Below are 26,047 nucleotides of genomic sequence, written 5' to 3'. Positions count from 1 at the left end.
AAGGACAGAGGTGGTAGCATGGTGTTGGGTGTGTCTGTCATGTGTAGAGGAAGGACAGAGGTGGTAGCATGGTGTTGGGTGTGTCTGTCATGTGCAGAGGAAGGACAGAGGTGGTAGCATGGTGTTGGGTGTGTCTGTCATGTGCAGAGGAAGGAAAGAGGTGTTAGCATGGTGTTGGGTGTGTCTGTCATGTGTAGAGGAAGGACAGAGGTGGTAGCATGGTGTTGGGTGTGTCTGTCATGTGCAGAGGAAGGACAGAGGTGGTAGCATGGTGTTGGGTGTGTCTGTCATGTGTAGAGGAAGGACAGAGGTGGTAGCATGGTGTTGGGTGTGTCTGTCATGTGTAGAGGAAGGACAGAGGTGGTAGCATGGTGTTGGGTGTGTCTGTTATGTGTAGAGGAAGGACAGAGGTGGTAGCATGGTGTTGGGTGTGTCTGTCATGTGTAGAGGAAGGACAGAGGTGGTAGCATGGTGTTGGGTGTGTCTGTCATGTGTAGAGGAAGGACAGAGGTGGTAGCATGGTGTTGGGTGTGTCTGTCATGTGTAGAGGAAGGAAAGAGGTGGTAGCATGGTGTTGGGTGTGTCTGTCATGTGTAGAGGAAGGACAGAGGTGGTAGCATGGTGTTGGGTGTGTCTGTCATGTGTAGAGGAAGGACAGAGGTGGTAGCATGGTGTTGGGTGTGTCTGTCATGTGTAGAGGAAGGACAGAGGTGGTAGCATGGTGTTGGGTGTGTCTGTCATGTGCAGAGGAAGGAAAGATGTTCAATCAAACGTGACACAGTGGTGTGACAAGAGGATATGTGTTTCTTCTGACAAAAAATACATTGGCTACCATCCACCTCAACCTGTTTTTTTCCCCTTCATAAAACTACCTCCTTGCACTTCTGAAGCACAGTATCTTTGTCCAAGTAGACAATATCTTTGTCCAAGTAGACAGTATCTTTGTCCAAGCAGACAGTATCTTTGTCCAAGCAGACGGTGTCTTTGTCCAAGCAGACAGTATCTTTGTCCAAGCAGACAGTATCTTTGTCCAAGCAGACGGTGTCTTTGTCCAAGCAGACAGTATCTTTGTCCAAGCAGACGGTATCTTTGTCCAAGCAGACAGTATCTTTGTCCAAGTAGACAGTATCTTTGTCCAAGTAGACAGTATCTTTGTCCAAGTAGACAATATCTTTGTCCAAGTAGACAGTATCTTTGTCCAAGCAGACAGTATCTTTGTCCAAGCAGACGGTGTCTTTGTCCAAGCAGACAGTATCTTTGTCCAAGCAGACAGTATCTTTGTCCAAGCAGACGGTGTCTTTGTCCAAGCAGACAGTATCTTTGTCCAAGCAGACGGTATCTTTGTCCAAGCAGACAGTATCTTTGTCCAAGTAGACAGTATCTTTGTCCAAGTAGACAGTATCTTTGTCCAAGTAGACAGTATCTTTGTCCAAGCAGACAGTATCTTTGTCCAAGCAGACAGACACTCAAAGTAATCGATGTTCTATTAAGATTGCTTTGAGCTAAAAAAATAAATACAAATAATCGCAATCACCTTATTTTCATGTTATTTCCCAGTGCCCCTTCCAGTTTACAGAGAGCACGAGGATTGATATGAGTAGTTAAGTGTACTGCTGACCTCTTGTCTACGATTCCCATCAACAGGAGGCAACTTCCTAATAACAAGGCCTGTTGAGCTACACAGCGTAGTCTCAATACAGTAACTGGACAACAGCTGACACACGAAGCAGGAACATCAATTAAATCCTGTGAAATGGTTTCAAAATATGTCATTTAAAACTGTCGTGGAGGCTGTGAGTTCTTTCATGATCAGAAAATATACTCTTTATACCCGATTCATAATGGGGGGAAAAAAACTGTCAATCTGTCTAGCCAGCTGTATTTGCAGTCAGCTTTGTTTTAGCGATAGAAAAAAACATTGACCTAAATGAATAGTACCAACTCTCAATTGAGGGACTTATCAAATAAAGACGACATTAAATCTGATAGCGCTTTACCGAACAATACACTGATTAAAAGCAACGTTTGCCGGTTCGCTGAGACCACATTCACAGTAAATGCGTTATAGGTTTGCTCAATCAAAAAAATGAAAACGACAGTAAAGCAGTCAGATTGAATCATGACCTTCAGTCATTTAATGGCTGACCTTTGTAGAAAATACATCAGTTTAGTGTAGCTCGTGACTGCCACCCGATGGACTTACACATTATTTTAAAAGATTCATTTGGGAACCTGCAGTTACACAGCCCCATCATATGACTGATTGTATACTGTTACTGGGGGGGGGGGGGGGGGGGGGGGTGTAATGATGTCAAGTGAGTTCATTGAAGACTGATTCCAGAGATTAAAATTGTTTTTATAAAAAATGTAGAGTTTATTATGATAAATACACTCCAGGTTTGTAAATACTATTTTTTGTTTTTAATTTTATTTTAATTATAGCATATGAGAATGTCTATTCTAGCAGAGTGAACCCATCCCATTGAAAACAACATCGACACAATACCCAAATTAAACAAGACAGTTCTATGAGACATTACACGTAACGAAAATCAGACTTTGCACTTGTGTTCGGCAAACAGAAAAGACCCATTAGCGACATCAGTCTCCACAGACTGTGTTTATGGATGTGTTGTTGCACCGTGAAGCTGTGCTGAAGATGACCGTCTGTCCCTGTAGAGAGGTAATGATCAGGCTTATGTCTTAACAGCGGTGTCTCTGGATTTGTAGATCACTCCTCTGCTCTTCAGCTCTCTCACCACCCCTGCAGGACAGAAATAAGAACAATGTTGAGAGAAAGAGACACAGAGACAAAGAGACACAGAGAGAGAGACAAAGAGACACAGAGAGAGAGAGAGAGAGACACAGAGACAAAGAGACACAGAGAGAGAGAGACAAAGAGACACAGAGAGAGAGAGAGAGAAAGACACAGAGAGAGAGACAAAGACACAGAGAGAGAGAGAGAGAGAGAGACAAAGAGAGAGAGAGAGACAAAGAGAGAGAGAGAGAGAGAGAGAGACAAAGAGAGAGAGACAAAGAGACACAGAGAGAGAGACAAAGAGACACAGAGAGAGAGAGAGAGAGACAAAGAGACACGGAGAGAGAGAGACAGAGACACGGAGAGAGAGAGACAGAGACACAGAGAGAGAGAGAGAGAGAGAGAGAGACAAAGAGAGAGCGAGAGACACAGAGAGAGAGAGCGAGAGAGACACAGAGACAGACAGAGTAGATGGGATTCAATGACAGCAGCTTGAGAACCCAAGAGGATTCTGCAGTTTGTTTCCTGATTTTTGAACACATATGCCAACATTTTCTCAATGGCTCCTATAGTAGATGGTTGAGAAAACACACTGCCTTTGAACGTGACATACCTGGAGGTAACCTCCCTGTCACCGTCACAGCATAGACACCAGGCTTGAAGTTACCTGAACAGAGAAAAGTGAAATTACAAAACAGCACTAGAACATTATAGGTGGTCCTGTATGAGTCAGAGCGGACAAGGTACAAATCTGTTGTTCTGTCCCTGAACAAGGCAGTTAAACCCACTGTTCCTAGGCCGTCATCGAAAATAATAATTTGACTGACTGACTTGTCTAGTTAAATAAAGGTGAAATAAAAAATTATAATTCAAGGAAACGTTTGAAAGAAGTCATAAAACCAACAGGATAACCTATGACAACAAACTTACTGATTCTTTGCCACTTGGCCACCCAGCTGTCCTCGGGGCTCATCTGAGCTATGACCCTGTAAACAGAGATCGAATGCTTTAGCAATTAGCCCACACTTGCTGTCCGGAACTGGCATTAAATCATCAATATGTCATCAATTACAAGTAGAGAACTTTACCCATCAAACGAGGAACTTGTACACTCATAGACCATCTCTCGATTCCCCTTCATCTGAAGGTACGACTCACAGTTGTCACAGCCATCATATTCAAACTGGTCAATAGTCTGTGTGGGGACAGGAGAAATATGGATTCAATGAATACACATGTAAAACTGGTTAGCTATTCATGTTAGCACGTTACGCAAACATTTCAGCAAACGTTACGTTTAATAGATAGTAGCGAGCTTTTTAAAACGCTTCGTTCGATAAATTGTAAGTAGCTAAGACAACCTCTCAGAGTAAGTTAGGGTCTACAAATGTATACCACTGCCAGTTGAAGAAAGCAGATGGTCAGCTTTGCTAACGTTAGCTTGCTAGGATTTACCTTCACAAGAGAGCAAAGAAGACATGCCCGCAAATGGCGGAGGTCCTTAGGACAAGTTTCCAACGCCATCGAGAAAATAGCAGCTGATATTTGAGAAATATATCTGTAAAAGCTATAAAATAAAAGCTTTTCAAAGGCGTTGTTTTGATTTTCACCGCTGTTAAACTGGCAAGATGAAATAAGTACTTCCGGGTTACGGGTCACCGTTTTTTTTGGACGCTTAGTTTTGAGTTTTAATTTCCCGTGCACAGTGAAATGCCTTTCTTGCAATCCCTAAAACCAACAATGCAGTCATCAATAACGTAGTAGTACAAAAAAAAATAACACGAGGTATAACAAAAACACACGATAAATAAACATACGAAAAACAGAAAGTAAGTTAGTATAAGGAGTATACTTAAAACATTAGGAACAACTTCCAATGCTTCCAACGGTTGTGTCAAGTTGGCTGGATGTCCTTTGGGTGGTGGACCGTTCTTGATACACAAGGGAGTATGAGAAACGCAGCAGTTCAAATAAAATAAGATCAGTTCTTGACACAAACCAGTGCACGTGGCACCTACTACCATACCCCATCTACCATTCCAGTGTTTAATTGCAATATTGTAATTACTTTGCCACCATGGACCTATTTATTGCCTTTACCTCCCTTTTCTTACCTCATTTGCACACACTGTATAGAGACTTTTTCTACTGTATTATTGACCATATGTTTGTTTATACCATGTGTAACTCTGTGTTGTTGTATGTGTCGAACTGCTTTGCTTTATCTTGGCCAGGTCACAGGTGTAAATTAGAACTTGTTCTCAACTAGCCTAAATGCTTAAATAAAGGTGAAATTAAAAACTAAAAAGGCATTTAAAAACATTGATTGCCCGTTCACCCTCTGAATGGCACATATACAGAATCCATGTCTTCTTCTATGGTATATTGGCGATCATATGATTTTACCCAAAAAAACAACAAAAAAATGTTTTCAAATTTTAAAAAAAATCACTCAAACAACTTTTCTGTTAAAAATAAATAAATAAATAAATAATAAATAAAATAAATAAAACAATAAAACAATAATACAGGCTCAACCTGAGAGGGTGGGTCTTCCGGCTCCAGTAGCCCTTCCGAAGTCTTCCGAAGTAAAGTCCCCAAAATCTTCAGCTGCAGCTACAATAATGTCTAGTTTATTCAACTTCTTTGAGACTTGTACATTTTATAACTGTGGAAATGAATGCAACAACAATCTACTTTAACACACAAGGTATCTTGTGTCTGGCAGCAAACATTTATTACAGGCTGTGATGCGTCTACTACCACATCTTCACTGGCATCATTTGTTTTCTCAATTATTTTAAATCGCCTCCGTATCGGAGATTCGATTGACCGCTCTAACTTTCGCCACCTCGATTTCCCTCACCCTTACAGAGCACTCCAGGAACTCAGGATCATGATCCCCCACCACAATTGCAACACTGTCGTCCTTTTACATACCCTTTCTTCAGTATACTCTGTTCGTCTACACCCACTTGAAACATGGCCAAATCCTTTACGATTCTTAGCGGTTTGGGGATAAAAGCTCTTATGGCGTGTCTTCCAATAACCAAGCTTCACATGCGTACTGTAGTGATTTGTTCTTTATAAAAACAAACAACAGGACCGATTCACCCAGTGGGTCAGACGCCGGGCACCAACCACTCCAAGGAATTCTCTTCAGGTTTTCAACTTGAACATCTCCTTTGAAGGGTGCTCTATACCAAAGTTCAAAACACAAAACTTCTGTTGTTCCCATTCTTTTGAGGCCCAATGCAATCAAATCAAATCAAATGCATTTATATAGCCCTTCGTACATCAGCGGATATCTCAAAGTGCTGTACAGAAACCCAGCCTAAAACCCCAAAACAGCAAGCAATGCAGGTGTAGAAGCACAATCTTCCTCTGTTCTTCAGAAATACAATTCGTCGAAATAAGACCACTCCTGGATCACTCTTGACAGAATCCACTTCTTCAAGAGCATACTTCGCCATTTGACATATCAAAACGGGTTTCCCAAATATGCATCTCAACAAGAAGCGATTCATTATCATTTACACACGTATCCTCCACTCCAATTTCCTTTTTGTTGGTCACGCCCTGACCTTCGTTATCTATGTTTTATGTATTATTTTGGTCGGGGTGGGTATGTGTGTTTTTGTCCAGTCTAGGGTTTTTGTATATCTATGTTTTTTTTTTGTATGTCTAGGGTAATGTAGGTCTATGGTGGCCTGAATTGGTTCCCAATCAAAGGCAGTTGTTTATCTCTGATTGGAGATCCTATTTAGGTTGCCATTTGCCATCTTGGTTTTGTGGGTTATTGTCTGTGTAGTTGCCTGTCAGCACTCGGGTTATATAGCGTCGTTTTGTTTAGTGGTCGTTCTTTATTAAAGGAAGTATGTATTCATATCACGCTGCGCCTTGGTCTCCTCTATACGACGAACGTGACCTTGTTCCAGTGTTTTGATTCAATCTTCAACAAATGTTTTCAACGCGCTACTTAATTCGAACTCTCTATCACGCCATATTCCCGTTCCTGACCATTCAATCCATGTCTCAGTAATATCTTTAACCTGTCTCCTCCCCTTCATCTACACTGATTGAAGTGGATTTAACAAGTGACATCAATAAGGGATCATTGGTCAGTCTGTGTCATGGAAAGACCAAACGCTCTTAATGTTTTGTATACAGGGTCAGTCAGTTGCAGTACCATATTCACAATATGCAGGGATACTGGCGTGATAGAGGTAGATATGTATAGGGGTCAGGTGACAGGGATACTGGAGTGAGAGGTAGATATGTATAGGGGTTAGGGGACAGGGATACTGGCGTGATAGAGGTAGATATGTATAGGGGTCAGGTGACAGGGATACTGGCGTGATAGAGGTAGATATGTATAGGGGTCAGGTGACAGGGATACTGGAGTGAGAGGTAGATATGTATAGGGGTTAGGAGACAGGGATACTGGCGTGATAGAGGTAGATATGTATAGGGGTTAGGGGACAGGGATACTGGCGTGATAGAGGTAGTAGATATGTATAGGGGTTAGGTGACAGGGATACTGGCGTGATAGAGGTAGATATGTATAGAGGTTAGGTGACAGGGATACTGGCGTGATAGAGGTAGATATGTATAGGGGTTAGGTGACAGGGATACTGGCGTGATAGAGGTAGATATGTATAGGGGTTAGGTGAATAGGTATCGGGATATATGTAGCAGCAGCATATACAGTGAGCAAAAAAGTATTTAGTCAGCCACCAATTGTGCAAGTTCTCCCACTTAAAAAGATGAGGCCTGTAATTTTCATCATAGGTACACTTCAACTATGACAGACAAAATGAGGGGGAAAAAATCCACAAAATCACATTGTAGGATTTTTTATGAATTTATTTGCAAATTATGGTGGAAAATAAGTATTTGGTCACCTACAAACAAGCAAGATTTCTGGCTCTCACAGACCTGTAACTTCTTCTTTAAGAGGCTCTTCTTTAAGAGGATTAAGGGACTCTTTTTCCAAGTTTAAAACGATGAACAGTCAACATTGGCCATGCTCTCAATGAAGCATGATTTTTGACGCGCCCATAACAACTGTTAACTCGGAACTGCAAAAACTTGACTCCAGTGAATTCAAGACAAATGGGAAGTCAGGAATATAGACGAGCTCCGACTGGGAAAATATGTTTTGAACGGTCATCCAACTCGGAATTGTAAATCCGGCCTCCAGTTGTTTTGAAAGCACCATAAATCCAGAGAATGACAGACGTTGATGATAAAATTTGCCCACAAAGGACCGCTGCGCCACCTTCCTGTTCAAGTGAGCACAGCACAACAAGGTGAGTCCAAAAAATGTTTTGTATGATGTTGCATTAATAATGTAATATGCCAGGGAGATATGTATACTGTGGCTAAGAAAGTAATACTAAGTGTATGTTGTGTAGTAAGCTGTTAGTAGCCTATGTGCCTCACCCTAATAATTTGGTCTATTTACCCCTCCTAATTTCACCTACTGTTCTGACTTGGTGGTGCACGTGAAGCCTATAGCCTGTTTTAGGAAAATGTAATCATAGAATATTGTGAGATCTTTCATTGCCTGCTTATATGCCCCCTTTATTTATCCTACGGTTTTGATTTGGTGTACAGGGAGAACACCGTAAGAACAGCCCATGTTTTGAATTCTGTCGCTGTACATTTCAAAAGTGCTAAACAAATAGTTATTATTGACTAACCGTCCTTGCTCGCTCATTAATGTCTCAATCTAAATTACAGACGGCCTCTAATACGCTTGTCGTCCCCTTATGCCATAGTTTGTACATCTCAATTGTCAGTAGAAACCACATTTGTTTCAGCAAGTCAGCCATATCAACTATGTTTTTTTTTATATATTTTTTTGAAAGTCAGTAAATGAGGCTGAATGAAATGTTTCCGCTGCCAGACAAGGCTCTGCTGATAACATGGTGTAGCAGTGGTAAAGATGTTGGGACGGTTGTTGGGACTCTGCTGTTGTGACAGCTTTATGTGGGCCCTAACAGTTTGTGGGCACCGTTATAGTGCAATTAATGTATTGTTTAGTGTTGTGTAGTGGCTTTGCTGGCATACGTCACACTTCCTTTTGTTGTGTCCCCACCAAGATTTACATGCTAAAATCGCCCCCTGCTTCCAGCCATCTCTTCATCGACCCTAAACCTGGAATTACACTTTCATCAGAATGTAGGACTCCTTGTTCCAGGTGTGTCCATCCATTTCCACTACTACTTTTACTTTGTGTTTCTTGACGCTGCCATGGTAGGCTTCCCTCCCAAAAGCCGCGTCTGGAAGTCTGACTTTGGCATGGTTCCTAATTTGATACCTTTTTAATTGTTGCAATAGCCTTAATCCTCAAAGCCCGTTGCTGCCGCTACAATGTACAGCACAGCAGCCCCAACAAACACATGCACCCAAAGGTTCGGCAAAAATCTTTCTGCGCTTGGCCAGCTATAACAATCGAAAAAACAAGCAGCAAACGAATCCCTCCACCTGTATTCAAAACAGCGAGGCGGGATTTTGTTGTTACAAAATCATGAAAGCCCATTGGCTAATCAGGACTGACATACAGTGGGCTTTACAACCTTGCAGTAAATAACAATGCAATTTGGAAAGGAACACATGCAATTTAAATTATTGTCTCCAGTTTCTAAATAAATAAATAACTGGGGGGTGGCGAAAATAATTGAGATAATAAACGTCAAGCCCAGGCACATACCCCCTCCTACTGCTATGATTTATATCTCATGGTGTAAGTAAGCATGTTTAGGCCAGTGATTGACTTGGACTAAAATAGGTGCTGGTACTGTTTATATTTAGGTGCAGGCACCTCCTCAATACTTTTGAGCTAATATTCTACAGGTGGAGGAACTCATGCCGACATTTTTTTGAGGCGCAGGTACTCAGTTCCGGTGAGCTCCTGTCCAAGTCAAGTACAGTGTTAAAATAGTGTTTTTGTTGTTGTTACTCAATCTGATTGGGTGGGCCTGGCTGCCCAGTGGGAACATAGGCTTTCAACAATTGACAGAAGTTTCATGATTTTTATTTCTGAGGGTGGATTATTTATTTTGTATTATAATTTATTTATTCTTATTTTATTATTCTTATTTTTATTTCTGGGAGTGAATTATTATTATTATTATTAACCTTAGGTTTAAAATCAGTGACAGCTCTACGAGAGCTGCCTCCAAAAACAAGATTCATGACGGAAAGAAGAAAAAACGCTAACCTGCGTAAAGTACCAATATATTAAACCGTAATTCAACTCTAGTAACGGTGTCTACAAATACACTGAAACTGATTCTGAATGTGTTATAAAAACGGACCCTCTTTTTTTCCTCAACTCGGGAAAACTCGTGAACGTCCATAGCGCGAGCTTAGTCTTTGATTCACCATCGCGCTCGAGGATGTTGGAATGTTTTTTTTTTTCGTGGAATTTGAACGGATTCTAAATCAACTGTTCCGGAATATTTTCAACGGTTCTGAGGGAGATTGATCAAAGCTATTGTGTGTTAAACAAGACTACATATAATTACACACATTTACAGAAACTAATCACATTATGAATATTTAGCTATATACATTGTAGTTGATTAAACTTCCGTTATTTCCGTTGACTTGCCTTAAAGTACTTGATAACCGTTTTAGCTAGTTTGATAACGAACGAGGAGCTAGCTAACGTTAGCTACAAGTAACGTTACTAAGCTAACGATGTTAGCTAGCAGTTTGCCAATTGAATCGAGAACAACAACAAAAAACTATTTAGATAGCTTCTTTAATTCGATATTAATATACACTTGATAAGTTGTCACTGATTTTTGTATATATATTGTTTTTCTCAAACAGGCAAAAATATGGAGCTCGAAGAGGAACGCCTCACCATCCCCATAAATCCCAACAATTTCCCAGCGAAATTGTGGCGTTTGGTGAATAACCCCAAAAATCGATCGATACGTTGGGATCCCTGTGGTGAGGGTTTGATAATCGACCAGCAGCTATTTGAATCAGAGCTGCTGTCACCCCAGAAACAAACGTTTGACACCACTGACCTTTTCAAAACAACCAACTTTACAAGCTTCAACCGCCAGCTGAATCTTTATGGGTTCAGGAAGGTGGTCCATGGCCCCGGGGCCTCAGAGAAGAATGATGTCTCATCTCCGATGGATGGGATAAAACACCACTTCCACAACCCGAACTTCAAACAAGATCATCCCGAACTGCTGGTGAATCTTAAGAGGCTGACAAGCAAAAACAAGGCGAAGATGGAAGCTGGCCTAGAAGTGAACTGCCGGCCCCCAGCAAATCGTTTCCACCGACTCATGGCAAATGGTGATGGTGGTGAGGAGAGAGTTAAAGTAGATAAAAGAGGTACACTCAAATTGTCAATCATACTTGTACTTTGTATTTTAAACCAAAACGAGTAGCAACTGTAATTTAATAGCAAATTACTCAAATAACATAATTTTTTGTGCCATAACTTCTCAGCCATGATACTCATGATATTGCTGTCATTCAATGTTTCCACAGGTTCCATGTTTGTTGGTCAGGTAAAACGTCCATCTCCTTACCAACAGTACCACCAAAGCAGAACCCAGCCCATGAAGGACTATGATCGGACCCCTATCCCACCCCGCGGCTGGATCATGGGTCATGGGGATGCCCCCTCCCCCACCACCTTCTACACAGACAAGGGAATCCCCATATCTGTCATCCACCGGTTCCCTTCAGACACTTCCTGCACTGTGCAGTCCAGTCCGACTACTGTGCACATCCAGCAGGGTTCACAAAGCCTGGCAAACAGCGTGATCCCTCACCATGCTCAGTACCGACCTGGATTCTATTCCCCTGGTAACTATAATAAACCATACCATGGAAGCACCCATTAGTTGAATAGAGAAACACTGTGATTTCCTCATAAACAGTAATAGAAGTTTATTTATATACTTCTTGATTGTGTTTGTTTTTTTCAGCATCAGTGTGCCAATGCTGCCCCCCAGGCTCAATGAACTCGGACTGCCATAGTGCCCACCAGACAACTCCCTCATACTCCCATTACAGCTATTACCAGGTAGGTGGGAATCTAACTACTACCCATGAAGCAGCATGTCTGCAAATCTTTCCAGTGGGATCTAGAATTCATATGGGTGAAAATATGCGGAGCATATGAGTCAACATTTCATGCTTGAAATGTATATTTTTAATCCCATTTCTAGCCAAACTGTCCTGTGGGCTTTCTGTATCCTGGCAATCAAAACCAGGACTGGCAGAGCAGTGAAACCCAGGAGACCAAGAAGAGCGATGTCAACCTGGACACAGTCTTCCAGCTAGTGGACGAGTTGCACCACAATTCCCCCAAAATACGCATGGTCAAAGTGGAGACCCCAGAGCGCCAGCAGCCGGTCCTGTCCACCTCTACATCATCAGGGCCCCAGCCCATCACCACCATACACAGCTCCCCTCACACAGTCACTGTCTCCTCCCAGCTTGACTCCTCTTTTAACTCCAGCCCAGTGACTTCACGCGGGCCCATCATTATAGCAGTCCCGGGGAACGTTCCTCGTCAGGGAATAGCCATCACTGTCGGTGGTCCCAAGGCTGAGCAGCCAGTGAAGAGGGAGGACAAACCAGTATCTGTGGATGCCTATCAGAAGGTAAGCTAGTTTAGCTTTGTAAAAACCAGTGTCTGTGGATGCCTATCAGAAGGTAATCTAGTTTAGCTTTGTAAAAACCAGTGTCTGTGGATGCCTATCAGAAGGTAAGCTAGTTTAGCTTTGTAAAAACCAGTGTCTGTGGATGCCTATCAGAAGGTAATCTAGTTTAGCTTTGTAAAAACCTGTGTCTGTGGATGCCTATCAGAAGGTAAGCTAGCTTAGCTTTGTAAAAACCAGTGTCTGTGGATGCCTATCAGAAGGTAAGCTAGCTTAGCTTTGTAAAAACCTGTGTCTGTGGATGCCTATCAGAAGGTAAGCTAGCTTAGCTTTGTAAAAACCAGTGTCTGTGGATGCCTATCAGAAGGTAAGCTAGCTTAGCTTTGTAAAAACCAGTGTCTGTGGATGCCTATCAGAAGGTAAGCTAGCTTAGCTTTGTAAAAACTAGTGTCTGTGGATGCCTATCAGAAGGTAAGCTAGTTTAGCTTTGTAAAAACCAGTGTCTGTGGATGCCTATCAGAAGGTAAGCTAGCTTAGCTTTGTAAAAACCAGTGTCTGTGGATGCCTATCAGAAGGTAAGCTAGCTTAGCTTTGTAAAAACCAGTGTCTGTGGATGCCTATCAGAAGGTAAGCTAGCTTAGCTTTGTAAAAACCAGTGTCGGTGGATGCCTATCAGAAGGTAATCTAGTTTAGCTTTGTAAAAACCTGTCACATGGAGGCTATATCTCAGAATCAGAATCACTTTTATTTGCCAAGTACATTTACACATACCTGGAATTTGAATAGGTGCTGCCAGAAATAGACAAATGTATCAACAGAGAAATGTACACAAAGTCAACTTACATAATTATACAATATAAATACAGCAAACATACAACTATAGAGTATAGACTGATTTACAGTGAGGATATACAATTTACAAAACCAGCGTATTTATAACTGTGAGTGGAAAGAGAAAGCAAAAATACGACTTATATGACTTAGTAATCAACTTAATTATTAAACAGGTATGGTATGGATGGTCATCAGCGGTCCTGATGAACTCTGTTGTATAATAGGAGATGGATCATGCTGTGATTTCCCCAGTGCCCTGAGGAAGCATCAGAGTACATCACCAAGGTGAAGGAGATCCAGGTGCTGGACTCAGACGTCTGCAGTGTTCTACATGATGTTACTGTCTGCAGCCTCAGCCTGGAGAACAAGCACCAGACAGCAAACTAAATCTCCTGGTAAGACAACTATCCACTTAAACTTCTGCATAATCCTTGCTGCTGCTATCTTGGCCAGGAGTCCCTTGTAAACGAGATTCTATATCTTAATGGGACTTTCCTTGGTAAATAAAAAATAGGCAGAGGATCTCCCGATCCACCGGAAATGAAGATTCGTATCAAGTTCAATGCATGTGTTTCTTTACATCCATTTCACGTGCTGGTTTTTGTGGCGCCCCCCGTTCACATTTCTCATTGTCATGTGCTGGTTTTTGTGGGGCCCCCCGTTCACATTTCTCATTGTCAATCGTACTATGCTATTATATTCAGTTCTGTTTTATGTTGTTAGAATACTATCGTTGTGATCTTGCAGACAATGATTTAGCTTTGATCTAACTTAATTAAACGAGCTTCACCATTCGCTAGAGTAGCCTGTGCGTAAGATAGAGAATCCTGCACATGCGCAGACGCTGTTGGTACCTTTAGCTGTTGGGAAGAAGGGTCCAGAGAAGTCTGATCCGCAGCCACTCTGTTTTAATAAAACAATACACAGTCATGTCAACGGTGAGGAATAGATCAGGGGGATCATGACAAAATTAATGTACACATTTTAATTTCATCTTTTAGATCTGAACTTGTTGGTTGAAGTGGCATGCAAGCAAGAATGTTGACCATATTCGGACCAGGATGTCCCAAGTTTTCAGTTTTGCTACTCATGCTCAAGTCTGAATTTGCTGTAGCTTCTTGTTGAAATATGTTTACCTATGTTACTTGTATGTCACTGATAAAGAAATATATATTTTCCTAATAGTACACATATTGGACATTGTACATAGTTCAGCCCTGTTCTAATTTATTCTTATTTATATGATAACCTTTACAGCATTTTAATTGGCATATGACAATTTTATTCTGAATGCTTAATCTTGGAATTAATTAATGCATACCAAGATTTATTTGTCATTTTTAGGTTAAAGAACAAGTACATTTTAATGTTTATTCCTCATTTGTTTTTAGTTTGACACCAAAAAAGTTTGTCTGTTTTAACCGTTAATTATTTTTTAAATAATTTCTGACTTCTGGACATGATATAATTGGTTTATAATGTTAAAAGATTATTATGATTAAAATGTGATATAATTCAGAGGTTCTTTGCGTTTCATTTCTTGCATCTTGTTGTTGTTTGTATGGAGGCCTCAAAAGTGGGCTACAGTCTACTGGTAAAGTGTCCATTCCGGGATCTTTTATCTATTGTTAAAGGAGATGAAAAGGCGACGCCAGGCTGTTACCAGTGTTGTCAGCTGGAGGGCGCCCGGTGTCGTCTGTGTTGGAAGTGCAGCTCCACCCTCGGTGACAGGCAGTCAGCAGGTAGACAGACACAGTCGATGAGATCCCAGGGGAGGGAGACTCGACTAGGCATGCTTCAGGACTCAGAAAATGTACACTCGTGTCTTTTTGAAACTTTTCAAAACGTGTATCACCAATAATCGTGTTTTAACGACTCGCGTTTAAGCGATTATACATTTGTTAAACCTTTCTTTTCAGAACCTCTTTAATACTGAAGTTTATATTATATTTGTTTAAGCAGCGGCGGGAAGGATCTCTTTTCAGAATTGTTACAACTTTCAGACGTGGAACTCGGGGAAAATACTTTTTTGGAGGCTGCCAAGGAGCGAACAGGTTTTAGATGCGTAACAACTTTAGTGGGCGATAGACATTGTGGATACGTCGGCTGCAGAAACGACACGAGATTTATACTCCTAATTAATTAACTAGTTACATGTTAAGTAACTAATGCAACGATTCAATTGGATTAGTTAAACTTTTAAAGAGTCCGGAAATCTCCGTTGTCAACTTTACAGTGGCATTTTTGTCAAAAGATTGTCGCTACGGAGCCTATGAAAGTGACTATTGCATTTTCGTCGTTTACTGTATTGTCGCCTTTCATCGTGGAATCCGTCATATCAACCAACATCAACCTGACTTTGTTCCTCTTGGTTTCTGAAACCCCTGGGTGGGGATATCGTCACAATATCCTATCCAGCGTAAAGAGTCGGGGATTTGCTTTTTAGGTATTTGACAACTTGTTGCATCTGGAGCCCCTCTGCCAGATTAGACTTTCTTTTTCTTGCTCTGGAAATGGAATAGCGGTACATTGGATACACATTGGTTTTAAATCAGGCAAAACTGTAGAATGTCTATAGTGGGTTGGGCACGAATTAAAGTTCAAACATTGTTGCAAAATGTTTATTGAAATCTTGCCAGTGGTTGAAGATTACAAGAGCCGCCGTGTGCCCGGACTGAACCGATCTGTCTATGATAACTTTAACAAGCACGCTGAAAACGAGGACCGGGCCGCTGTTTATCTCATGTAAGGAGCTCGTGCTGTATGTGAACGGTGAACTAAATGTAAAGTCTACTCAACTATAAGCGACGCAATTTCAATTATTGATTTGATGTTGTCGAACTTGTGCATGCAATGTTTGGCCTCTCCTGTTAGTGATAACGGTTAACACACATTATCTAAATCCTATCTTATTAGGCTAAGTATGTTATATTTATTTGATGGTTAGCAATTCCAGAATTTAGAAGCAAACTTTCAGATTTTTTTCTTATGAGTGAATATGAAGACCACTTTACTTGGCGTGTTTAATAACTGTTTTTACCTGGAACAAACGTTCAAAGCCGGATAAGAATTCATTACAAAATCACAAGACAACACCGCAGTCCGTGAGCCTTAACACTTTGGATAAAACCCTCTATTTCGAGTCGTTTTCACGGGTTTCTACCATTTCTAACCCATAAAGCAGAGGACCAGCGCTGGGCCATATATTTCTTGTCCTGAATCAACATTGGTGGTTACCAGCTTTTGAAGTCCACGATGTACACCCGGAGCCCGCCGCTACAGCCGATCCAATGATCGTTCTCCAGCGGCGACTGGCCGGGCTCTGGCCGTGGCTGCTCATGGCGGCCCTGCAGGTGGTGTTTGGCCAGACGGGCCTGGAGCTGGCGGCGGCCGTCGAGACGGAGCGCTCGGCCCTCAGGGCTGTCATCAAGGTGACACTGCTGAGACCCGAGCCAACGGGGAAACCCATCACTCTGGAAGGGCTGTTTGTCGGAGGGAGCGCCGGCTCTGCAGAGGGGAAGCTCATGCAGGTACGTGTCACGTCATAAAGATTCCCCGGTCCACCAGATCATATGCAGTGCAATTCAAGTCGAGTGCATACTGGCTACCTTTTCTAGTTTGGCTTTCAATAACTATTTGGTAATACATTTTCCAAAGTGTGGTTATTGGCCTAAAATACCCCATGCATCTTTAATCAGTTATGTCACATTGATTCAGTGTTATAGGTCTGGTAGGCCATTGGACTGTATCCGATATAGATGCTGTAAAGTGGTGAATGGAAGTGCCATGGGAAAGATGCTTATTTAATACTATTTTGAAGTAAAAATCTGTGTATAATTCTTGGATGGATGTCAACCCCAATATACAGTATGTTCACGTCATCATGAAAAGGGACAACTTCTAAATGTTATGCAGGAAAAACAATCAATACACACTATATGGCCATTAAAATGTTCGTTGGAACATCTCATTCCTAAATCATGGGCATTAAAATGGAGTTGGTCTCCCTTTTGCTGCATCAACAGCCTCCACTTCTGGGAAGACTTTCCACTAGATGTTGAAACATTGCTTTGGGGACTTCAGCCACAAGAGCGTTAGTGAGGTCGGGCACTGATGTTGGGCGATTAGGCCTGGCTCGCATACAGCGTTCCAATTCATCCCAAAGGTGTTCGATGGGGTTGAGATCAGGGCTATGTGCAGGGGGCAGTCAAGTTTTTCCACACCGATCTCAACAAACCATTTCGGTATGGATCTCGCTTTGTCATGCGGAAACAGGAAATGACCTTCCCCAAACTGTTACCACAAGGTTGGAAGCACAGAATCGCAGTGGTGGAAATATAACCCAATTGTCATACTTCAGTAAAAGCAAATAAGCACACCAGACGGTAGCATTCTCCTGGCATCCGCCAAACCGAGATTTGTCCGTCGGACTGCCAGACAATGAAGCGTGATTCATCACTCCAGAGAACACGTTTCCACTGCACCAGAGTCCAAAAGCGGTGGGCTTTACACCACTCCAGCCGACTCTTGGCGTTGTGCATGGTGATCTTAGGCTTGTGTGCGGCTGCAATGCCATGAAACCCATTTCACAAAGTTTTGACAAACAGTTCTCGTGCTGATGTTGCTTCCATAGGCGGGTTGGAACTCGGTAGTGTGTGTTGCAACCCAGGACAGAAGATTTTTACACGCTTCAGCTGTCTCGTTCTGTGATCTAGTGTGGCCTACCACTTCATGGCTGAGCCGTTGTTGCTCCTGGACGTTTCCACTTCACAATAACAGCACTTACAGTTGACCGAAGAAGCTCTAGCTGGGCAGAAATTTGCAGAACTGATTTTTTGAAAAGGTGGCATCCTATGATGGTGCCAAGTTTGAAGTCACTGAGCTCTTCAGTACAGGCCATTCTGCTGAAAATGGTTGTCTATAGAGATTGCATGGCTGAGTGCTTGATTTTATACACCTGTCAGCAACGGGTGTGGCTGAGATAGCCGAATCAACTCATTTGAAGGGGTGTCCACACACTTTTGGGTACGTAGTGTATATCCAAATCAGACTTAAGTAACCACATTGTGTGCCTGTTACAATACATAAATCATACTGGATTTGACTTATATCCACTTAGTTAGATCAGATTGGTTGACTATGCCAATCCAACGTCCTTCTAATCCCCCACAGTCTGCGTTCCATCGACGTTGTTACTGAATATGATTCGCATCAAGAGCACCACAGGCATCATGCCCCCCGTTTGAGCTGATGGTTATGGCTTGTTTTAACCACGTTTTCCACCCTGGCTCGCTTGACTTTGGCACGTTCACCTTGGCAAACTGAAGTTAACACTCCCAAACCTCCAAAGAACCAGATTTTTTTTTTGTAATCTTGTCGATCTCAGTCACTATAATGTAATAAGTTATTGATCTGCTAGACCTATAATGCTCTCTCTATAGTGGAAGCTTCCTTTGTTATTACTCGTTGTTATGCTGTTTTGTGTGATGACAGAATATCAACATTCTTCCCGGAACAATAGTGTTGACATACAGTACAAATTTCTATTTTTATTGTTTTTCTTCCTGCCTCCCTATACCCTACTGGTTAAGGGGTGAGAGTGCCGACTTCTCCACCCAAACATTTTATCAAGCTGATAGATTTCTAGTTACCAAAATTATTAGAGCCAGCCAAGTTCTGAAGTTGCTGGAAAAACTCCCCATTTTTAATATTTCACACTGAACATAAAGGATTAAACATCAAACAATTGCATTCCATGCATGTTCAATAGTTGAGATCAAAAGCTGCATTTAAAACCCATATGTGTCATTTACTCATGCCCTTACTGGGCAGAATGGACATGCCAAAACCATAGGAATACATGTGGTCTTTACTGTACTTTTTACTGTACATCTTCCCTCTCCAACTATTCTGCAAGCCAGGCCCCTCACTCTGTGGTGTGTAGTTTTTCCACTCTGTAGTGCGTAGTTTTCCCACTCTGTGGTGTGTAGTTTTCCCACTCTGTGGTGCGTAGTTTTCCCACTCTGTGGTGCGTAGTTTTCCCACTCTGTGGTGCGTAGTTTTCTCACTCTGTGGTGCGTAGTTTTCTCACTCTGTGGTGCGTAGTTTTCTCACTCTGTGGTGCGTAGTTTTCTCACTCTGTGGTGCGTAGTTTTCTCACTCTGTGGTGCGTAGTTTTCCCACTCTGTGGTGCGTAGTTTTCCCACTCTGTGGTGCGTAGTTTTCCCACTCTGTGGTGCGTAGTTTTCCCACTCTGTGGTGCGTAGTTTTCCCACTCTGTGGTGCGTAGTTTTCCCACTCTGTGGTGCGTAGTTTTCCCACTCTGTGGTGCGTAGTTTTCCCACTCTGTGGTGCGTAGTTTTCCCACTCTGTGGTGCGTAGTTTTCTCACTCTGTGGTGCGTAGTTTTCCCACTGTGGTGCGTAGTTTTCCCACTGTGGTGCGTAGTTTTCCCACTCTGTGGTGCGTAGTTTTCCCACTCTGTGGTGCGTAGTTTTCCCACTCTGTGGTGCGTAGTTTTCCCACTCTGTGGTGCGTAGTTTTCTCACTCTGTGGTGCGTAGTTTTCCCACTGTGGTGCGTAGTTTTCCCACTCTGTGGTGCGTAGTTTTCCCACTCTGTGGTGCGTAGTTTTCCCACTCTGTGGTGCGTAGTTTTCCCACTCTGTGGTGCGTAGTTTTCCCACTCTGTGGTGCGTAGTTTTCTCATTCTCATTTTGATTCTTACATGTATTCGTGTTGTTGGGGAACTAAAGCAAGGCTAAGTCAATTTATTTCCGATCGGAGAAGAAAGGGAGGACAGATGAGGTACTGTAGGGTCTTGTTTGTCCTCACTCACCAGGTGCAGGAGGCATTTTGAATGGATAACCAGATGCTGCAGACAGCCTTAATTGATAAGAAAGTACATGGCCTTTTCCATGGGGGAATGTCCAATATTCGACATGGTGGTGAAGAGGAGTACAGTGGATTTTATAAGAAATATATGCTCACCCTACATTTGCTTTAATGTGTGTGTGTGTGTGTGTGTGTGTGTGTGTGTGTGTACACGCTTGCATCCGAATGTGTGTACGCTTTTAGAAAATATGTTTCCAAAAGGGTTCTTCGGCTGTCCCCATAGGAGAACCCTTTCAAGAACCCTTTTTGGTTCCATGTAGAACCTTCTGTAGAAAGGGTTCTACATGGAACCCAAAAGGGTTCTACTTTGAACCAAAAAGTGTTATTGAAAGGGTTCTCCTATGAGAACACCCAAAGGACCCTTTAGTGTTCTAGATGGCACCTTTTTTTTCCCCTAAGAGTGTATGTGTGACGTTGATTCTGGATAACATGTATTTTTAGAGCGGTGTTTCCATAGCCGTGCTGCTGAGAAGATCAGAGGAAATTCATTTACATTGAGGCAACGAGGCCTCTCTTTCCTTATAACACTGTGTGTTTCTGTGAGATGTCACGTTAGATCTGAGCGATAACGTTGGACTTGACCTGGAAGGAGGAGTGCATTACAGTGTGACAGTTTTATTTTTGTAAGAAAGTAGTTTCTAGATTCCTGTTTTACTGAGAGTGCATCTCAAAAGGCATCATATTCTCCATATTGTCTACAACTTTTGATCAGGGCCCAAAGGACACTGGTCAAAAGTAGGACAGTGAAGTATGTAGCAAATTGGGTGCCATTTGGGCTGCATTCTGGGTCTCTGTTCTACATCAGGTGACAAGGTTGATCAGGGTTGTGGAAGTGATGGCTGACATTACAGTATTTCCCTGAAGGTGTGAAGTGATCGTTAGGCTTCTGACTGCTCTTGTTCATTCAGCTCAGTTTACTTACCTGGGGACGATGACAGTTCTAATCCAGCAACGATAAGATCCCTGTTTATTTTTCCTTCAGGTGAACACAAATCCCAACTCCACTCTGATTGTAGTGTGTGATGATGGTGACGACGTTTGGCCGGCTCTGCTGGGGCCAAATGAGGTACTCTGGTCTAGGCCTGGGGTACACCACGGATTGTCTGCACAGAGGCAGTGTTATGCTGTGAAGACTGACTGTGTCCAAAATTGCACACCTTCCTTATATAGTGCACTACTTTTGACCAGGGCGCTTGTCAAAAGTGATGCACTATATAGGAAAGTAGTGCACTGTATAGGCCATAGGGTTCCGTTTCAGCCTCACCCTGTGCGATCCTGTGTCTTTGTTGCAGTGCAGAGTACTATTCCAACCTGGTCTCGGAGCATTTTGTATTATTCTGTATGTAAATCCAAGACAAAAGTATGTGGACACAGTATCAAATCAAATTTATTTATATAGCCCTTCTTACTTCAGCTGATATCTCAAAGTGCTGTACAGAAACCCAGCCTAAAACCCCAAACTGCAAGCAATGCAGGTGTAGAAGCACGGTGGCTAGGAAAAACTCCCTAGAAAGGCCAAATCATAGGAAGAAACCTAGAGAGGAACCAGGCTATGAGGGGTGGCCAGTCCTCTTCTGGCTCTGCCGGGTGGAGATTATAACAGAACATGGCCAAGATATTCAAACAAACATAAATGACCAGCATGGTAAAATAATAATAATCACAGTAGTTGTCGAGGGTGCAGCAAGTCAGCACCTCAGGAGTAAATGTCAGTTGGCTTTTCATAGCCGATCATTAAGAGTATTTCTACCGCTCCTGCTGTCTCTAGAGAGTTGAAAACAGCAGGTCTGGGACAGGTAGCATGTCTGGTGAACAGGTCAGGGTTCCATAGCCGCAGGCAGAACAGTTGAAACTGGAGCAGCAGCACGGCCAGGTGGACTGGGGACAGAAAGGAGTCATCATGCCAGGTAGTCCTGAGGCATGGTCCGAGGGCTCTGGTCCTCCGAAAGAGAGGATTAGAGAGAGCATACTTAAATTCACACAGGACATCGGATAAGACAGGAGAAGTACTCCAGATATAACAGACTGACCCTAGCTCCCCAACACATAAACTACTGTAGCATAAATACTGGAGGCAGAGACAGGAGGGGTCTGGAGACATTGTGGCCCCATCCGATGATACCCCCGGACAGGGCCAAACAGGCAGGATATAACCCCACCCACTTTGCAAAAGCACAGCCCCCACACCACTAGAGGGATATCTTCAACCACCAACTTACCATCCTGAGACAAGGCCGAGTATATGATTATTTTCATCATTGTGTCAAGAGATATAGTACTAAAACACTTGAGTGTCTCTCTTGATCCTAGGTCCTGGCAGAGTTGTGCAGACTCAGAACAACTGAGCTTTGGAGGAATACGCAGATTTAAAGAGGAGTCTGTAATTTGCTTTCTTATGATCACAGCCTTTTCCTCAAAGAAGTTCATGAATTTATTCCTGCTGAAGTGAAAGCCATCCTCCAATTGGGGAATGCTGCTTTTTGGTTAGCTTTGCGACAGTATCAAAAATAAATATGTGGTATGTGGTTTTCCACTAGATGTTGGAACATTACTTTCGGGGACTAGCTTCCATTCATCCACAAGAGCATTAGTGAGGTTGGGCACTGATGTTGGGCGATTAAGCCTGGGTCGCAGTCTGTGTTCCAATTTATCCCAAAGGTGTTTGATAGGGTTGAGGTCAGGGCTCTGTGCAGGCCAGTCAAGTTCTTCCACACTGATCTCGATAAATAATTTCTGTATGGACCTCGCTTTGTGCACGGGGGCATTGTCATGCTGAAACAGGAAAGGGACTTTTTCAAACTGTTGCCACAAAGTTGGAAGCGCAAAATCATCTAGAATGTCATTGTATGCTGTAGTGTTAAGATTTCCCTTCACTGGAACTAAAGGGCCTAGCCCGAACCATGAAAAACATCCCCAGACCATTATTCTTCCTCCACCAAACTTTACAGTTGGCACTATGCATTCAGGCAGGTAGCGTTCTCCTGGCATCCTCCAAACCCAGATTGGTCTGTCGAACTGCCAGACAGTGAAGCGTGATTCATCACTCTAGAGAACATGTTTCCAACTGCTCCAGAGTCCAATGGCAGCGAGCTTTACACCACTCCATCCAACACTTGGCATTGTGAAGTGTGATCTCTTTGGCTTGCTCGGCCATGAAAACCCATTTCATGATGCTCCCGACAAACAGTTATTGTGCTGACGTTGCTTCCAGAGGCAGTTTGGAACTCGGTAGTGAGTGTTGCAACCGAGGACAGAATATTTTTTACGCGGTACGTGCTTCAGCACTAAGCGGTCCTGTTCTGTGAGCTTGTGTGGCCTACCACTTCGCTGCTGAGCCGTTGTTGCTCCTATACTTTTGTGTATATACAGTGTGGTTCGCTAACGTTAGCTAGGCTAGGGGTTTCGGTTAATGTTAATGTTAAGTTTAGGATTTAGGTTAAAGAGTTAAGGTTATGGGAAGGGTTATCTAACATGCTAAGTAGTTGCAAATTAGCTAAAAAAGTTGTAAGTAGCTGAAAAGTAGCCAATTAGCTAAAATGCTTTTGATGTCCACGTTATACGTTGACCCATCCACCCCGAACAACCACCCTCCTTTCAATTTTTGCCTTAAGTAACCATCTATCTTATGTAACCATACCAAACGTAACATGTCATCCATACTAAATGGAGGGTTTTAGGATTTGCATACAGAATAATACGAAATGTGACCAGGTTGAGTATTCCTGTTTCAACAGGCCTCTCTCTGAGCGCAGCTTTATGTTCCTGTCTTCCTTCCGGGGAAACTGGATGGGGGATGAAAGGTGTCCATTGCGCTCTCTCTCTCTCTCTCTCTCTCTCTCTCTCTCTCTCTCTCCCTCTCACTAAACAACAACGTACATTCCAGATTCCACAAAGTTTGTGACTTGTGTTTTTCCTTTGTGTTGGATTGCTAAAGACACTGCCCAATAGAGATATGAATTCTAATCCGCTTTAATGGATTGGATTCAACGAACAGACATATACTCCAACTAGTTTATTAAAGATGTGTGTTTACCTTAAAGTACCTCAGAGATGAGTAGAGTTGAACGGCTCTGAGACTGAGAGAGAAACGTGGTTCGTACAGGACTTGTAATTACTATAGAATGTGGTAATGTAATTATTAGCCCAGCATGTCTGTTTTTCCAGTGGACGATTCGGACGGGATTAGATTTACCAAAACTGCCCTCATGTAAAAAAAAATTCTCTCTTTCAAAATGGACCGTTATTGACCGTCAGGCGTGTTCTAGGCGTGAAGACATTTCAACTTGTCTAGAGAATAATATCAATAAGAACTATGAAATGTACGCTATGCAAACATTTAATTAACTGACGTATTAGACAATTGATCAATTGGTTGGCACAACATCATACGCTTGATCTTTATGAAGAGAAATGGGCACTGGGAAATTTGATATGTGACCAAACAGATCATCTGTACGCTACGCGCAGAGCACTTTTGTGTTAAGCATCAATTTGTTCCTGTGTTCTCACCCAAACTGGGTGCAGCACCTGGTAAACTGTAATATCCCTCAACACAGCAGGGATTCACACGGTATAAGTATTATCAGAGGACTTTGGAGTTTGCCGAAAAAACAGTCGGTTATTCGGGCTGGAATTATTACTCTCCCACCATGTAAAAATGACTGGCATGGCAGAGTCAAGTGGGACAAGAATTCACTATTCAACAGTACTGATAGATCTCTCTCTTTCTGTCTCTCTCTCTCTCTCTCTCTTTCTCTGCCTCTCTTTCGCGCTCTCTCTCTCTCTCTCTCTCTCTCTCTCTTTTTAGTGGCGGAGTATGACAGCCAGTTTTCATAACCCACAGTAATTATACCTGGCCACGTTTGATCTTCTTAAGCATGTTGTTTCTCTGGGCCACAGGCTCACACTCTCTCCTCTCTCTCTGTCTCTCTCTGTCTCTCGCTCCTCTCTCTCCTCTCTCTCCTCTCTCTGTCTCTCTCTGTCTCTCTCTGTCTCTCTGTCTCTCTCGCGCGCTCTCTCTCTCTGTCTGTCTCTCTCTCTCGCGCTCTCTCTCTGTCTCTCACTCTTCTCTCTCGCGCTCTCTCTCTGATCACATAAGAAAACAAGATCCAACATGAGGAAAACCTTTCAACTTTAATGTTTTGAAGAAAAAGACTCCATTACCAAGCATTGCACCGTTTGGTATTTATTGAATGCTCAAAGTAATATATTTATTTTCCACTGATATTGAGTTTTGATCTTTGACGTTTTTATTTTCCCTACTTTGTCATTATATTGAAGAAAGTTATAAGAATGTTATGATTTACTATTCAACAATACAAAATACATGTTATAAAATTCCTGTCAAAGTATTTGATCAATGTGAGCAGTGGGTGGGGGGGTGCATTTATATTGCCTGATATACAGCTGTAACAGAGTGGTAATAAAAAGCACTGAAACAAACACAGTCATATAAAGGACTGTAACATGCTGTGAGCTCTTTGTCCCCGTTTTCCGATCCCTCAGTGTGTTCAGGTCAGGGGACTGTTGCTACATTCCTCCCTCAGATCTGATATCCAACAGTCTAATCTCTCTGGTAGGATGCCCATGGTCCACTGGCTGGCTTGGCTCAGGCCTGTTTGGTTTCAACCACTCTGAGCGGTCAGGCATTTTGACTCCCTCTCTCGGTTTCTCCCACTACAAAGCCAGTCCAGTGGCCAGGAAGGGCCAGCCGGTGGAGGAGAAGTGAAAGGGCTTCTGGAATAGCTTTGAAGTTGTGGGGAAAGCCAGCTGTCCTCTGGGCCCAGTGGAGAGGAGGGATGATGTTACCCCTGCCACACCTCCTTTTGAAGTTAATCCTCTGTTGGGCTCTCTGCCCAATTAAAAGAAGCTGAACTGTTTTAAAAGGGCTCGTTTTTTCTCTCCACTAAGTCCCTTT

The 26,047-nt window shown here is 42.6% G+C and overlaps 3 protein-coding genes across 3 annotated transcripts in view; 2 read left to right on the top strand and 1 right to left on the bottom strand.

Moving 5' to 3' along the window:
- Positions 1 to 2,344: 2,344 nt before the first annotated feature.
- LOC139419402 (SPT4 homolog, DSIF elongation factor subunit) lies at positions 2,345 to 4,404 on the bottom strand. Its single transcript, XM_071169349.1, has 5 exons — positions 4,214 to 4,404; positions 3,847 to 3,953; positions 3,689 to 3,744; positions 3,372 to 3,425; positions 2,345 to 2,764 (listed from the first exon to the last, which is right to left on the bottom strand). Exons 1-5 carry the CDS (start codon positions 4,280 to 4,282, stop codon positions 2,697 to 2,699), a joined length of 354 nt encoding a protein of 117 aa, XP_071025450.1. The 5' UTR covers positions 4,283 to 4,404; the 3' UTR covers positions 2,345 to 2,696.
- Positions 4,405 to 10,611: 6,207 nt separating this feature from the next.
- LOC139417960 (heat shock transcription factor family member 5) lies at positions 10,612 to 14,450 on the top strand. Its single transcript, XM_071166985.1, has 6 exons — positions 10,612 to 11,125; positions 11,285 to 11,605; positions 11,728 to 11,825; positions 11,971 to 12,408; positions 13,492 to 13,634; positions 14,241 to 14,450. Exons 1-5 carry the CDS (start codon positions 10,612 to 10,614, stop codon positions 13,624 to 13,626), a joined length of 1,506 nt encoding a protein of 501 aa, XP_071023086.1. The 3' UTR covers positions 13,627 to 13,634; positions 14,241 to 14,450.
- A 568-nt stretch (positions 14,451 to 15,018) lies between these two features.
- Positions 15,019 to 26,047, top strand: part of LOC139417959 (E3 ubiquitin-protein ligase RNF43-like) — a 223,348-nt gene continuing 212,319 nt past the window's right edge. Inside the window, exon 1 of the mRNA XM_071166984.1 lies at positions 15,019 to 16,769. Within this exon, the coding sequence (XP_071023085.1) occupies positions 16,530 to 16,769 (240 nt within the window). The 5' untranslated portion in view covers positions 15,019 to 16,529. The remainder of the gene's footprint in view (positions 16,770 to 26,047) is intronic.

The sequence above is a fragment of the Oncorhynchus clarkii genome, chromosome 10 (genome assembly GCF_045791955.1).
Source record: "Oncorhynchus clarkii lewisi isolate Uvic-CL-2024 chromosome 10, UVic_Ocla_1.0, whole genome shotgun sequence".
NCBI lineage: Eukaryota > Metazoa > Chordata > Actinopteri > Salmoniformes > Salmonidae > Oncorhynchus > Oncorhynchus clarkii.
The sequence above is the reverse complement of the archived record's forward strand: the minus strand, read 5'-3'. Positions and strand labels throughout refer to the sequence as shown.